Here is a 16,244-nt window from a genome sequence, read left to right on the forward strand (position 1 = left end):
TCTTGTCCAAGGCCAAAGGATGCACAATACTTGTTTGGCGTAGAACTTCCGTGCAAACACCTTGACAGGTATGAATAAATGTAGACATGTATATATTCATTCATTCATTCATTCATTCATTATCTTAACCTGAACTCAGGTCTTGGGGGGCTGGAGCTGATCCCAGCTGACATTGGGTGAGAGGCGGGTCCACCCTGGACAGATCTCCAGACTATCACAGGACTGACACATAGAGACAGACAATCACACTCTCATAAAGTTTCTACATTCTGGCCTTCTGTTAAGTACTCCTGTTTTGTTACCATGGATACAGTGTTATTATTTTTATTTTGATGACTAAAACAGCTTAAGTCATAAAGAGCACGTTCTACATGATATTTCAATGTATTTTTGTTTATTCACAACAGATATCAGAGGAGCACATCATTGGAAAGAGTAAGTTTGTTTCCTTTGTGTAGAATCTGTGCCTGTTGAAGTTATGATGCTGAAGAGAAACGGGCATCATATTTTACATTAAACTGTCAATTAGGGCTTGTGTGTGTGTGTGTGTGTGTGTGTGTGTGTGTGTGTGTGTGTGTGTGTGTGTGTGCGCAGGACAGAATTATTACTAAATGTAAAGAGGTGAATATTATCTCTCCATCATAATAACAACAATATTAGGATATTATATAGACTATTAGGCTTTATATATCATGATGTATAAATGAAATATTCCAACCTCACCAGGAGTTGAATGCTCCACTACTACTCTGCTGACAGCACCACTGATTTCCTTCTTCTTCACTTTTTATGCTGCCAAACAAAACCAGTTTGTTGTGTTGCAGCTGTAACGTCAGCGTTTCACTTTCTGAATCTGAGAAATTCCTCTTCTTTTGGATTAAAACTTACTTTAACCCTCTGGAGTCTCCAAAAGCGCCAAAGCATGGCTTCTTCATCACATCCAGACGTAAAAACAAAGCAGACCAAAAAACGACACAAAAAGACATAAAATGACAAAAAAAGACACAAAATGACTAAAAAAAGACACAAAATGACAAAAAAGACACAAAATAACTAAAAAAGACACAACAACAGACACAAAATGACCAAAAAAGACACAAAATGACTAACAAAGACACAAAAAGACATGAAAAGGATTCAAAAATGGACAAAATAGCCCAAGACTCCATAGAGTTAAAACATTGCTTATCTCCTGGCTGCAACCAAACAAAGCTGTGAAAACTTTAAGTCTGTGCTCAATATGTATAATATTGTTGCGAGCTATGGTTAGCAAGCAGGACACAGAAAGATGAGCTCTGAACTTTATGTCTCTTTATGATGACACAGTCACATAGACTTTGCGCACCATGTAAGTGAAAGGGGCAGAGTCTCACTAAATGTACCAGTCAGTTCTCCAATGGTGCTCTCTGACTCATTCCCTAAAACAACAATAAATAACATTGAAGATAAATAAGTAGACATTAATGTAACCTGTGTAACAACCCTAACATGTTATTAACACTTTGACATGATTTTATTTTGTTGTCTTTATTTTTTGCGTTTTTCTGTAACCGAAATAAAGCATTCATTCACTTTGATTGCTTCCAAAACCTCATTTACATGTAAGAACATAGGGCTGCAAGGCATTCTGGGAAACACTCCCTACTCCCTACTACTTATTGAGTACTTCCATTGCTGCGTATTTCTGTAAAATGTCTATTTCACTCCAGTTTTTATTTGCAATGCTAATAAAGGTGAGTTTTTAAAAAAATTGGGAAAAATCCTCTTCTTGGCCTTTGGTGTCATAAACTCTCTGGGCAAGGCATCTGAATTGAGTATATATTAGCCCATGGTATTTAAATTTTTGCCGCCGCCACATTTATCATTAGCTGACTATTGTCACGCTGTGATTGGCGATATGAACATTTGATAAATCCCACGTGAACCTTGTCGTAAGATGAAATATACGCTCAGATCTGTGCTCGTTTCTACGTTTGTTTGATGAATTAGGGCCAGTGTCACCTCCTGTCTGTCCACACGGGGAATGGCGGCCTTTTTTTAAAAATGCACCTTCACTCTACTTCAGTCAGTCTGACTAATAGGTAATTACAGGCGATGGCATGAAAATAAATTACAAAATGTGCGAAAATCTCAAGGCCTTCATTAAATATCACTTTTCTCCATGCCAATGATGGTAAGGAACACATATAACTACAATGAAATACAAAGTATTAAAGTAGAGTAAAATAAATAAAATAGCATAGCAGAGAAATGCATCCCTCTGATCTCAAACTCCATAACAGAGAGAGCGAGTACAACGCGGGAGAATAACTTCCATCCACAACCGGAAAATCCATTTCTTCATTTTTAAAAGTGCTATACAGAAAATAATTTCGCAGCAAATAAACATCACAGTCCCTTGTAAAAATGAAACATAAAAACCAGAAAGTTACTGTAAAATCAACTGACTCAGTTTGCTTCTTCAAAAATAAAAGTTCTCCATATTTTTCCTAATTAACATAAAAATAAAAATTAGTTTATAATCTAGTGTAACAACATATCACTCCATTACCCAGAATACAACAGTGTATACCGCACATTCTTTATGAAATATGAAGTTCCACTTGGAACCCAAATGTTGGATAAAATAAATTTTGGGTTGTGTTTTTCAGCAGCAATGTGAAAGTTTTTTTTCATTCACACCATAGAATGAACATGGTTGTAATAAAAATGTAATTAAATTCTTTGTAATGTTTCGCTAAGTTTTTCAGTGGTACTATGTATATTGTACTACTTATTATTATACATATTTTATTATTATCAGTTGAATAACATCGTTTTTTAACAGACAAACATCTATCTATCTTTACATCCAATAATCTGTGTGCGTGTGTGTGTGTGCGTGCATGCGCGCGTGCGTGTGCACGAACATGCTACTATTTTTTTACAGGGCAAAAATTAATAATAATGAGGTTGGGGTTGTGTGTGTGGGTTTGGAGGGCTCTGCTTCAGGAGACAGAATGTGTGTGTGCAGCCCTGCAGAGAGTCCCAGGCAGCACATGTAGCAGGGGTTACACACACACATCCCGCCGCATGCAGCCGTCATAAAGCTGCAGGCCACACAAGGATCTGGATCACCGAGACCAGTGAAGGCTGGCAAAAGGTGAAGAGGAAAATCTCCACTTCAGGATATTGCGATAAAATCCGCTGGAGCGTCGGATCCTCACAGCCTAATGCTGCACTGATCCCCGGACAGCTGAGCAGCGCGGGGTCGCGGCATGGATGTGATGAATGTGTGTGGATGGGGGTGCGCGCATCAGGAACAAATCCATCGCAGCCTGGAGCGGAGAGAATCAGGATCACAAATCACGATCGCATCTCCGCAACAATCTGCCTCTGAACATTCCGAAAACAGGAGTGGAGGGCAGGGGAGCAGGGAGCAGAGAGGAGGGGAGGTGGAGAGCTCCAGGACCAGGACTGGAGGATCCACCATCACATCTCTGGATGGCTGCACCGCTCAGTGACAGACAAGCCAAACCCACCGGGGTGAGGACTGGGATCCCCTATATAAAGCCAGCCGCAGCATTTCTTATCACCCTCGTCTGCCTCTGTTCGACTTGTAGACTCATCCGGATTAATCTTTTTTTGTTGGTGTGTGTGTTATCAGGATAGCATCCAGTAGAAGCAGCCATGTCTCACGGATGGGGATACGGAGCAACTAACGGTGAGGATCTGTCAGCCTGTAGGCCTCCTGGACGTTCAGCTTTCTATGTAACAGGTTGAATTTTGGGGAAATGCATATAAAACAAACCTAGATCCAATAATTAAATTCATTAAAGAGCTATTAGGATAATAAATGAAGTTGGATACCGTGATTCTACAAATCAGCTTTTTATAAGATCACACACATTAACATTTTTGGACATTGTATGTTCAAAAACATTAGAAATTATGTTTCAAGTGATAAACATGTCAATTCTTGTTTGTATTCAAAATTGTTTAAATGAAGGCAGGGGATTTATTACTTAAGGGGGTTGCTAATGTTTGAAACTCACAAAGTCAGAACTAATCTCAAGTACAGATGTGTGTCAGTTTTGGGTGTAAAATTATGGAATTATGGACTAAATGATGAACGAAAGATGTGTAATTCTATGTTAGTTTTCAAGAAGACCTTAAAGTCTAAAATTATCAAAGGTTACAATGAAATTTGATTGAATTAGATTTTTCAGTTAAAGCTATCATGTGTTTTGTAACAATGTGAATTATTCAATTAATGTAATTTATATAATGTATACATGTAGATGGTACAGGAGAGGCAAAAATAAGCCTTGGGGCTTCAGCCTATAGTCCGTTTTCAGTTGCTCTCTGATGGATCCTTTTATTAAAAAAAAGATTTTATTTTATTACAAAAGCATTCATTCATTCAAAACATGCTAAACTCAATATTGCATTTGTGCAGATAGTAGGTTACATTGTAGTTCATAATTTGCTATTCCTTAATATTAATGCCATTAGTGAAATACTTATTAACATTAGTGAACCCTGGAACTTCAGGGTAACACTTTGACACTTACTCTACTGGTTAAACAGCAAAACATTGTGATTTTAAATCCATACACTTTGAGAATCTTTGTTTTCTCATAACTTTGTGCAACACATATGACAACCTTTTTTGTTTTGTTTGTTTTTTAACCCTTTGATGCACAACATTTAAACACCTTCTAATGCACAACATGGGTCAAAAATGACCCGCATTAATTTCCCATGTTATTTCATGCTGGCAGTGTGTTTGAATATCTTTTTTTATTACAACAGATCATTATATCCATTTTTCCTTTCATACTTTATGAAGAAAAATATTTTTTGTATTTTAACATCAAGTTCACACACATGGGTCAAAAATGACCTTGTGCATTAGAAGCGTAGTGATAAAAAAAAAGGGTTTTATTAAAAAAGTAAGAAATTCAAACAATGTATGATGATTAAAAACAAGTTAATTGAGGAAAACCTGGAATACTGAATGATTAAATTAATCAATTCCAAAGATATAGAACATAAAAACTTAGTTGGGTCACTTTAGACCCACGTGGTGCATCAAAGGGTTAAAGTAGTAGTAATATTAACTTTCCCTCAGAATGAACAGCACTAACACACACATACATTAATTAAATTCTTAATTTAAAGAAAAGTGGGAAAGGCATTAAATGTAGCTGTAGATGGATTATAATTATTTTGTTCATGTATCATATGAATGATCCTGCTCCTAAACTAAAATAACTATTACTTGCTATCACATGTTACATTTTAGGTACATTTAAAATAGTTTTTAACCAAGAACAGCGGTAATTACAATGGATAATTGTACTTTATTTAAATATTTCCAATGTCATTTTCCATTTTTTAAAATGGTGCTTGAACGGTACACAGGAGTAATATCAGTCTGAAAGAGGCTACTGTACATAATGTATACTTTTACTTTTGACACTTTAATACGTTTTTTATGATAAAACTTGTTTTTGTTACCCTTAGTGAGTATTTTTGCACTGTGACATTGCTTTATATGTTTAAGAAAATGATCTGATTATCTGAGATCAGTGTAAAAGTGAACATAACATACATAGATTGGAATAGAGTAGGACAAAACACTGAGTGTGACATACATCTATTAAACATTTTGATCTGTATTTGTAGGACCTGACAAGTGGGAAGGAGATTATCCTGTGGCTAATGGGCCCAGACAATCTCCCATCAACATTGTCCCTAAGGAGGCCCCATATGACTCCTCTCTGAGGGCTCTAAAACTCAAGTATGACCCCTCCAACTCCTCGGGCATTCTCAATAATGGACACTCCTTCCAGGTGGACTTTGTGGATGACACAGACAGTTCCAGTAAGTAGAGCTATGTTCATTTCTAGTCAGTATTAGTTAACCTTATCTAGCGGTCCTGTTTCTGCCTCCACCCTTGCTGTCTGTACTGTAGCAGATAAGAGTGTGTCTGATGATGTTAGCTCTAGTGTTCTTATCTGGAGGTGAACAGGACATCTGCACCACCTCACCCTCACGCTGTACTCACACTCTTTATTTAACATCTATTCATCTGAATATCACAAAAAGCATATCAATATTAATTAAAAGTGCAAAATGCAACTTTCTGCCACTAGCCGTGTTTTAGTGGCCAGCGGGAAAGTCTCCGGCCACGCCCTCTCAAATGTCCACTCACTCTGCGTGTCTCCACTACAAAAATGACCCCCATAGGGATTTATGAGACTCCGGAGGTGACGTATGGTTTCGATCGTCGTGACGGATTGAACACAGGAGACGCCACTGTGGCCGCCGTCGCTAACTGTGCACAAAGTCAGCAGCTGATCATAAACAAAGCAGCATGACTAATTATGCACAGCTTCTCCATAAACATAGGGATCATGTATTAACCAGCATCGCTAACTGTGTACAGTTAGCCGGCTCTGTGACTGCAGCTGGGAGAGACTGCTGCAGGAGAAATGTGCCGCTTCGACTCGTTCTTACTCCTCTTAACGAGCTGCTGGGGCCGGTGGCTCGTTAAGAAAAGCTAATTATAGCAACAAAGTCGCTAAGTTGACAACACTGCTTCGCCGGCTTTTACAAATGGCGCGTGTTGTTGTGGCGTCGAATACTACATCACATCCTGCTTAGTGATCTATCCAATCAGTAACCAGGCTGTTTTTAGGGGAGAAAAAAGACCCTGCTCTTCTACAGGGATGAAATACGTGTTCTATCATCAAAATAAAGAAAGTGATTAATTTGATGAGCAGGACAACAGCAACAAACATTGCACAGTAGGACAAAAAATGAGAAAGAATATAAAAACATTAAATGGAATATGAATAAGTAGAAGTCATAAGATCATGTACAATACAGGTACAAGGTCTAAGATGTTATTATTGCCTGAATTATCATTTGCAGGTTACAGATAATTTACTTTGTTGTTGGTTTTAAATCTGTATTTTCATGAATGCATCTTTAATTATGTTGTTTTGTTCTAACCAGCCCTCACTGGAGGTCCTATTTCTGGAACATACCGGTTGAGGCAGTTCCATTTCCACTGGGGAGCCAGTGATGACAGAGGCTCCGAACACACTGTCAACGGCATCAAGTTCCCCTGTGAGGTACTCAAGCTACTGGAGCTCTTACTTACAACTACCACATACAGAAATAGGTCCTACATTCATGAAATAAATAGCTAGGTTGTGTAGTGATAATGGTGGTGGTTCTTCTGTTTATAATGGTTGTTTTTATTTTTCATACACAGTGTATTTGAAGTAATTAATTCTGTATTTTACATTTAAAATTAATTAATTCCCCATTCCACTCGATTGTAGGCGGTTCTAGTTCTAGTTCTCAGCTGAGCCCAAGCCTAGACATTTCTGCCTGGATACTTCTTCTCCAGCTGTTGTTGTGGCAACCTCTTTTCCTTGGTCCTTCTGGGTTCCATTTCAGGGCTTGTTGGGTGATGTTTGGAGCAGGTTTTCTGAGGGTGGGTCCAATCCAACTCCACTTACTCTTAGAATTTGTACATCAGTGGGATACTGGTTTGTTCTTTTCCACAGGTCTACATTGCTTACTTTGTTTCTCCACCAGATGTTCAGTATTCTTTTGAGGCAGGTGTTTGTGAATGCTGACAGCACCATCTGTTTCATGTTGGAGTAAAAATGCGTATTCTGGTAATAACTGAGATATGTTATGAGCTCCAGATCTTCCTTAGCATGTTAAACACCACCCTAGCCTTATTGATACTGCTCTTCCGGTGGTGTTCACAACACTGCCCAAGTACATGAATGCTTCCACCTCCTCTTGGGCCTTGTTGTGTATAACAATAGGATTGCCAGTTTTTGAGTGGATCTTCATGACCTTTGTTGCATTGGCGCAGCTTTTGTCCTGTCCATCTTCTCTGAAAGTAGAGCTATGTCGTCCTTCTTTGCCACCTGAGTTTTATTGAGGTATTTGGTATTGTATTTTGCTCTTTTGCTCTTTGGCTTTTGGTGCGGTAATGTCTCTTTAACCTTAGCTTGAATTTCCCAACCAGGAGATAGTAATCTGATGTTACGTCTCCTTCTTTTCTTCTTCTGACATCCTCCACGGCCCTTCTGAACTTCTGAACGTTTCCTGTCACATGGTCTGGTGACAAATAGGTTGTTTTGTGGATTGTTTTATGGGAGAATACACTTTGCTCCCTTTTCTTCATGTCCGGAGTAGCTAATGGACTGCCCACTGGCAAACCTCTCCCATCTGTGTCCATCTTGTTTGTGCCAAGCCCAGGACTGAGAGGTCGTAGTGCTCCATTTATTTGGAAGAAATGGCAGTCTTGCCAACCTGGAGCATGGTTCGGATGTGGCACAAGGATTGATTTCCTTGGCGTCAGAAGAGGTGTCGTACTCCCAGCCCAGGTGTCAGTAAAACATTATGGGCAGGTGTGGCCAAAACACCTTTGTTAATGGGACTTTTTACATACTCACACATTGTTGTACAATGAATTTTCCACTATATCAAGACACAGGGGAAGCTGAATTCGCAAATTGTAACTCAGAGTAATCTTAGTTTCCGGCTCTTGTGGTGGCAGCACATCTGCTCTCCCTCTTTTTCACTGTAAGCAGGAAGTCAAGAGAAGTCACCTCAAACATGTCTGAAAGTCTGGGGCTGTTGATAACTCAACCTCTCTAAGACGGAGCTTCTAGTCATACCGGCCTCCCAGCCCTACATCAGCCCATCAATCTTCAGCTTGGATCCATGCCTTGTGCCCGCAAACTCTGCACGGAACCTGGATGTCATGACTGATGACCAACTGACCTTCAAGACTCATGTGTCTTCAACTGCCAGATCGTGTCGATTCACCCTGTACAACATCAGGAAGATCAGACCCTATCTGACCGAACAATCCACACAACTCCTGGTTCAGGCCCTTGTGTTATCCTGTTTAGACTACTGCAACTCTCTACTGGCAGGTCTTCCTGCTGCATCACCAAGCCTCTGCAGATGATCCAGAACGCGACGGCGTGTCTAGTCTTCAACCAGCCCAGGAGAGCACATGTCACTCCGCTCCTCATCTCTCTGCACTGGCTCCCGGTCGCAGCAGCATCAAATTCAAAGTCTTGTCTCTTGCTTACAAGACAGGGCACATCTCCTACATATCTGAACTCCCTTGTTCAGGTCCACAAACCCTCCCGTCCACTACGCTCTTCAAGTGAAAGTCGTCTGGCTCCCCTACCCGTTGATGGCCTCTACGTTCCAAACCAGACTCTTCTCCTCTGTAGAGCCCCGGTGGTGGAACAACCTTCCAAACTCCATACGATCTGCTGAATCCCACACACACACACACATACACACAAAACTGCACTTGTGTCCCAAAAACACTTACGTCTTAACAGGACTCAACATAATATATGCCACTTATTCTTATTCTTGTGTTGTTTCTTGACTTCATCCTGGCTTGTGTTGTATGATCTCTCAAATGTATGTCGCTTTGGATAATAGCGTCTGCTAAATGACAATTTTAGATCTGTAGAAAACACTGGCATCTTTTGCCCAGGCCTGTTGATGTCGTTGAACAGATTTGCTGAATGCACTACAGAATGGTTTTAGGGTTAGGGCTTTATTGCTACCTGTGGGTATGCCGTTTTCAGAAGTATAGTTGTGTTTCTGCATTTTTATGTTCAATCTAGAATACAAGCATTAGTTACATGTTCCAGCAAACATTTTACCCAGGGCCAGAAGAAATGCAATGTGAATCATTTATCTGTAGCCTCTGCTATTAAAATCAAACTTTCTCTCTTTTTCTTGTTAGCTTCACCTTGTTCACTGGAACACTAAGTATCCTAGCTTTGGAGAGGCAGCCAGCCAGCCTGATGGACTTGCAGTAGTGGGGGTCTTTCTCAAGGTAATTCATCAGTGATTCAACCAACCATCAGTCTGTGACTGTACTAGTTTCCATGGCCTGCAAAAATATGTAAGGTAAAGAGAAAAGTAGAACAATGAACACTGTATTTTGGTATTATAAATTGTGCTTATCTGTTGTTTGCTCTAGATTGGTGCTGCCAACCCCAGGCTGCAGAAAGTGCTGGACATGTTGGATGCCATTAAGACTAAGGTAAAAAAAAACAAAAAAGAAAGAAAAAAAAACAGCAGTATCAGAATAAACAAATGTGATCACATTGTTTATGAAAAGCAATTTATAAGCTTGGGAAACTAACAACTCCATTCTTACGGGTTAACAATGAGTAACACGTACTTTCCTCCCTTCTTTCCTCCCTCACTCCTTATTTTCATCCTTCCTTCCCTGACACCTGCAGGGAAAGCAGACTACCTTCCCTAACTTCGATCCAAAGACTCTTCTTCCTGGTTCTCTGGATTATTGGACCTACGATGGCTCTCTGACCACACCTCCACTGTTGGAGAGTGTCACCTGGATTGTCCTCAAAGAGCCGATCAGTGTCAGCCCTGCCCAGGTTAGCTTCACATATATCAGTACACAACATGTATAATTTGAAAGGTGAAATTACAAATTTTGATTTTATATAGGTAAAACATTGAAGTACCGTCTTTCCTCAAATAGTAGCCGGGGCTTCTATTAATAAAAAATCAGTTTGGGACCGGCTAATAATAGGGGCAGGCTATTATTTGAAGGAGACTTTTATTAAAAAAAGAAAATCAGAGCAGCTCTGATTGGCACTTTTTAGAGTGTTTTACACAATGTATTGTAGCCAGTTACCCGGATGTCAGCCATATTGGAAGTACTCGGATGTAAACAAATAATGAACAGCACGCTGAATGTTCATTTTAAGCAGGATTTTAAATGTCTTAACTACTAAAAAGCCCAGAAGAAAATGTGCGTAAACGGCCTGACTTTACAGAGAATGACTAGGACAGCAAGAGAAACAACGATATTTACCTACAGTACTAACTCGTGTGGCCAAACTTCAAAATACAGGTGTTGTGTTGAAATCTGTTACCCGTCAAATGATGTTTCCTGAATGGTGTTCTCCGTAGCATCACCTCTGTGGTTGGAGTTAGGATTTAAGTTTAAGGTTAGGCCTTGTAGAGAGAACTGTTTGGGGTTAAGGTAAACTTGGGCTCATGTTAACAACTTAAAGGAGGACTGGTTGGGGTCAGGGGTCAGGTTGGTGCAGGTTAAGGTAAGGGGGACACATATCGACGGGGGAACAGACTTTGACATAACACCGGTTAGACACCCTGCTTATAAAAGAGGCCGGCTTTTATTTACTAAAAATTGTTTTTACACCCAGTTACTAAATGAGGCCGGTCATTAATAGGGGCTTTAAATTGAGGAAATACGGTACTTGCTTTTTAAGATACAGCTCCATATACAGTGACAAGCAATGATGTTCCCTTAACGTGCCAACTAACTAACTAATGTTTTTTAAGCCAAGAAAGCATCTAAAGCCCCTAAATGTGAGAAAGATGTGAATATAAATTCCAAATATGGGCATGCATGTATTAGACAAACATTGCATGCAGTTGCATAATTATAAATCTGCTGCTGAGCAATTTCTATTCTTGACTCACAGATGAGTCATTGCTTGTTGTTTGAGTTATCTTTGGTTTGTGATTGAAAGGTTTTTTGCACTGTATAACACCATAAAGTAACAAGTAGAGATACAGAATACTTCTACAAGAAAATATGATTAATTAGAGGTGCACCCAGCTCAGGTGGGTTACCTGTCTTCCCCAGGATCAGGGTTTAGATAAACGCTTTAAAAGCTGAAATACCAACATAATGATGCCTATGTCGAAGAAGTCGACAAAATGTAGAATTTAAAGAATTTATTTTTTTCATCAGGTCTGTCTGCAAGATGACAAGTAATCAACTTTTAAAATGCTTGTTTGTCATATCGATCGATGTTATGAAGCAGATTTGCAGTAGAGTGAAATGCTTTTTACTGAAAATTATTAAAATTTCACAGCACAAAAACCGGATCTGTAGTGTGGGTGGCTTACGTGTAGTCTAGGGAACTCTTAAATGTTGTATGTATCTTAAATACCGGAGAACAAACAGGAGTGTCCGAGGCCATATCATGCTTTAGATGAGGGTGGGTCTGAGCCTTGAGGGACGTGTTTCTCTTAGATTACACTGCCCGCCAGTCTCAAGTGGGCAGTTTGCACTTTATCTCTTTCCATAATGAACACTGCCACCCTTTACCTTCATGTGACATAAAAAACCCACATAGGTAATGTTTTTTTTCATCTAAATGTTCAAATGGTCAGTTTTACCTTTCAAATAAATGATAGATATACGATAAGATGTGCTTATAATGAGTAATATTTATTTACTGCGATGTACAGAACAACACAAACACTGTAAAAAAAAAAAAAAAACTGTCGATTTTACGGTTAAAAAAACGGCAGCTGTGGTTGCCAGAACTTTACCGTGATAAATAGAGTGCAACTCACATTTAAGATTGCCATTTTATTCCATATTTTACCTAAAAAAATAAAAAGGTTTTCCATCAAAAGAAACCATATAATTGCCATATAATTCACAAGAAAATACTTTATAAATGCCGCATGAATTAAAGATTGTACCATTATATATATAGTATATTTCTGTTGAAGATATGGTGTTGAGAACATTTAACAGTGAGAAAAAGTATTTTTACAAAAAATAATTGCAAAAATTAAAGTCATGGCTTGTATTACAGTATATTTTGTTACAAACACAGTGCCAGTGTATTTTACAGTGGAGTAATTTTTTTTTGTTTTTTTTTAAAGAAGAAATACTGTTATGGCTGACATATTCATTTACAGTGTTTCATTGTTACTGAAACTGAATTTACCCATTCATACAGACATTTTACAGACATTTTTTACAGTGTACTTTGTTGCGACAATGAAGTACAAACATTGTTGTGTTAGCCTGCTGAGGATAATTGAATCCAAGCTAACCAGCTAGCTAAAGGCTATATGAGTCCCAGAGGAGCTGTTGTCTACGAGACACTGCAGCTTTAGTAGCTTCACACACACACACACACACACACACACACACACACACACACACACACACACACACACACACACACAGAGCTAGATGTTTTAAACTCAGTTTAAATTCCCCTAACATGTACACTTCATTCCAGTAGCTAAGTGTTCAGATATGTACCTTGTTTTGCAGAGGAAAATAAAGGCAGTTCTAGGACAATTTCCTAATCTTATTGCTACTATGTGTGCAACATGACACTAGTTTCAACAGGGCTGTGTTTTGCATCACCATGTGCACATAGAAGATAACAGCCACAGCAGCAGGGTGTTGTACAGGCTGCCCTGTACAACATTCTGCCTACAAGTGAAGCAGCTGATTGCATTAAATTTCATATTTCTTCTAACTGAACATGGTCCAGGAAGGTTTCCTTCAGTCCCAGGCAGACTGTGCAGGACTAGAGCAGACACTACTGTATACCTGGCCTGTTGTCTCCTAAATCAAAGTGCTCTTTCATCTGGCTAACTGATGATACAAGAGCTCATGGGAATGTTTCATCATTCTGGTTCCTACGCAACACACACTGTGGCATTTGTTTCCGTTTAACAGTGTACATAAACAGTTCTTCCTGCTCCCTGTTCAGGGATTGCCGGTTAGACATAATTCCTCCATTTATAACACCCTATAATGTCACCAACGCATCACCTTCTCTGTGCATTACACATCTAACATGGACACCTCGGATCCCGTTTGCTGCTAATGTGGAATTTTTACACTCCAAAATTAAAGCATTGAAAATATATTGCAACAAAACTGATATAATTACAAAACTTATTTTTAAATATAAGTTGTCAATAAGCATAATTTGATGAATTAACAAGATGTATTGTTATACTACAAAGATTGATATAGCCTACTAAAAATTATTAACTTACGGTATTATTACTATTATGGAATTGTGCCATTTCATAAACCATTATGAAGTGCTGTGAAAGACTAGTCATCAATTCAATTCAACTCAATTTTATTTATTTATATATATATATATATATATATATATATATATATATATATATATATATATATATATATATATTTCTATTTCTAGCAATCTTCTATTTCTGTGGGCATTAAACAAGTGCATCAATGTCCCAGCTTTTGGGTCCACGGTAACACTTTATATTAGGGAACACATATTCAACATTAATTAGTTGCTTATTAGCATGCAAATAAGTAACATATTGGCTCTTAATTAGTCATTATTAAGTAGTTATGAATGCCTTATTCTGCATGGCCTTATTATACAACCAGTAAGACATTAAGAGTTTTCCCTCAATAACCTCAGAATTATTGCTTATTAGTAGTAAGTAAGGAAGTTGTTGTATATGAGTTACGATCTTAATATGCTTTACTTTGTATGGACTTTATAAGCGGTGAAGGAAACCATGGAAACGGCAAATAGCCACCTTCTCCAGACCTTTGACGTGACTGGTGGCTCCTTTTGGAAGATTGGATGAGGATTGGTAGATTGTAATGGCAATCATTACTCTACAAAGTGGCTCACTGATAGACTAACATTGGCTCAAAGTGCATGCAGAATAAGGCATTAATAACTACTTAATGATGACTAATTAAGAGCCAATATGTTACTTATTTGCATGCTAATAAGCAACTAATTAATGTTGAATATGTGTTCCCTAATCTAAAGTGTTACCGGGTCCATATGTGTGAACAGCCTGTAAGGGTTTAGCCCCAGGCAAGGTAGCAAACCAGCAATATGTAGTTTTAAGCATATTCATTCTGCTGTCCAGTAGATCATTGAGTGAATGCACAGAACACATTCCAGGACACAGATTAATCGATTCAAACTTTGCTCTTAACACCTCCTCCTCTTAAAGTGCTCTCAGTCACAATGGAGTTTTACATATTATACATATGAATATTTCATATTTAATTGCAAAAACATTTCAGCTACTGCTTATGTGACTCAGATCTTTTAATTTTCTTATTATCATTCCCTCCTTCCTCATTAGATGGCCAGGTTCCGTGGCCTCCTCTTCACTGGAGAAGGAGAAGCTCCATGCTGCATGGTGGACAACTACCGGCCTCCTCAGCCTCTGAAGGGCCGTCCTGTCCGCGCCTCCTTCAGATAAACCCTGTTTCATCTTCATAGCCTCCTCTCCCCCTTGCTTATCCTTCCATCCTTTCCTGAACCTTCTTACTCCCTGAATTTTTTCCACATGCAGCCTTTACTTAGCTTATATTAGCCTTATGGACATCAACTTGATAAGACATAGAAAAACCCTCTGCTTACACTTTCTATGACATAGACTACTTGGATGTATCTAGAATAAAAAATCACTTTGAGTAAATGTAAAGCTTTGACACTATTAGGCCCCAATTACACTTGCCATTTCAAGTGCCTCACATCCAGATAAAGTTCATGTTATATTAAATACACTTTAATTTACACTTAGCCACAGATAGATGTCTTGTTTGCCAGTCTGGAGCATTTTTCCTGATTGCTTCAATGAGACACTAATTTAAGTGTAATTTTAGTGTAACTTAAGCTTCTGTTATCAGCTAAGAGGAGACAGACCGTGGATTTAATGATAACATCAGACAGTGAGTTCTACATCTAAAGCTTCCGCTGGAAGGGCTGCATTAAGTGACTCAATGTAAATGAGATCATAGATTGTTCACACGTGTGCCACTCAGAATATTACATACACATTTTCCTCTTTGCCTTACAGAAGAAGGTAGCATATGAATTGTAGACTATATCAGCTAAAACAGGTCGGGACTAGTGATCAACTGGAAATTGTCACAAATACTAACAATGGGACAGGAATTCTGGCCACTGATCTCCTCATTTTGTTTGTAACACGTTATGCAACCCATTTCTTCTAACCATGTTATAACTATTTATCTAAATAATTTTCTTACATGTAGCATTGATTTATGTTTGCCAAGAAAGTCAGCTTTGTCAAAGACAAAATATACCCAAGAGTATCAGTTATGTTTGTGTTATTATTAGTGGTCGACCGATACAGGTTTTTTAAGGCAGATACCGATTATTTTGATATCAGTCTTAACCGATCCCCGATATGTGCTGCAGATTTTTTTGGGCCGATTCTTGAAGCCGATATTGCCTTTTCTCCCTCCATATACATGATAAAAATGACACAATGATAACAAATGTGACACGACAAGTCTCAATTTAAACAAAAAAAGAAACATTTATTAACGAAACAAACAAAATATATTAACACCAGAGAATGGTGAATGGGCTAATTGAACG

At 38.6% G+C, this 16,244-nt stretch overlaps 1 protein-coding gene across 3 annotated transcripts; it reads left to right on the plus strand.

The window, feature by feature from the left end:
- The first annotated feature begins 416 nt into the window (after positions 1–416).
- Positions 417–15,819, plus strand: cahz (carbonic anhydrase). 3 transcript variants are annotated; one of them, XM_059344752.1, is made up of 8 exons: positions 417–435; positions 3,647–3,703; positions 5,671–5,868; positions 7,006–7,124; positions 9,797–9,889; positions 10,037–10,099; positions 10,302–10,457; positions 14,977–15,819. In XM_059344752.1, exons 2-8 carry the CDS (start codon positions 3,670–3,672, stop codon positions 15,094–15,096), a joined length of 783 nt encoding a protein of 260 aa, XP_059200735.1. In that variant the 5' UTR covers positions 417–435; positions 3,647–3,669; the 3' UTR covers positions 15,097–15,819. The 3 variants fall into 3 exon arrangements, with proteins under 3 accessions (XP_059200735.1, XP_059200734.1, XP_059200733.1); XM_059344751.1 differs by lacking the exon at positions 417–435 and adding an exon at positions 3,435–3,525; XM_059344750.1 differs by lacking the exon at positions 417–435 and having other exon boundaries at positions 3,563–3,703.
- Positions 15,820–16,244: the final 425 nt, after the last annotated feature.

The sequence above is a fragment of the Centropristis striata genome, chromosome 11, assembly GCF_030273125.1.
Source record: "Centropristis striata isolate RG_2023a ecotype Rhode Island chromosome 11, C.striata_1.0, whole genome shotgun sequence".
Taxonomy (NCBI): domain Eukaryota; kingdom Metazoa; phylum Chordata; class Actinopteri; order Perciformes; family Serranidae; genus Centropristis; species Centropristis striata.

Bases quoted from the DNA above. Each gene is read 5' to 3' on its own strand.
- cahz (XM_059344752.1), top strand. From the start codon at position 3,670: ATGTCTCACGGATGGGGATACGGAGCAACTAACG. The intron at 3,704-5,670 runs GTGAGGATCTGT...CTGTATTTGTAG, and splicing joins GGGATACGGAGCAACTAACG to GACCTGACAAGTGGGAAGGA. The intron at 5,869-7,005 runs GTAAGTAGAGCT...TGTTCTAACCAG, and splicing joins GGATGACACAGACAGTTCCA to CCCTCACTGGAGGTCCTATT.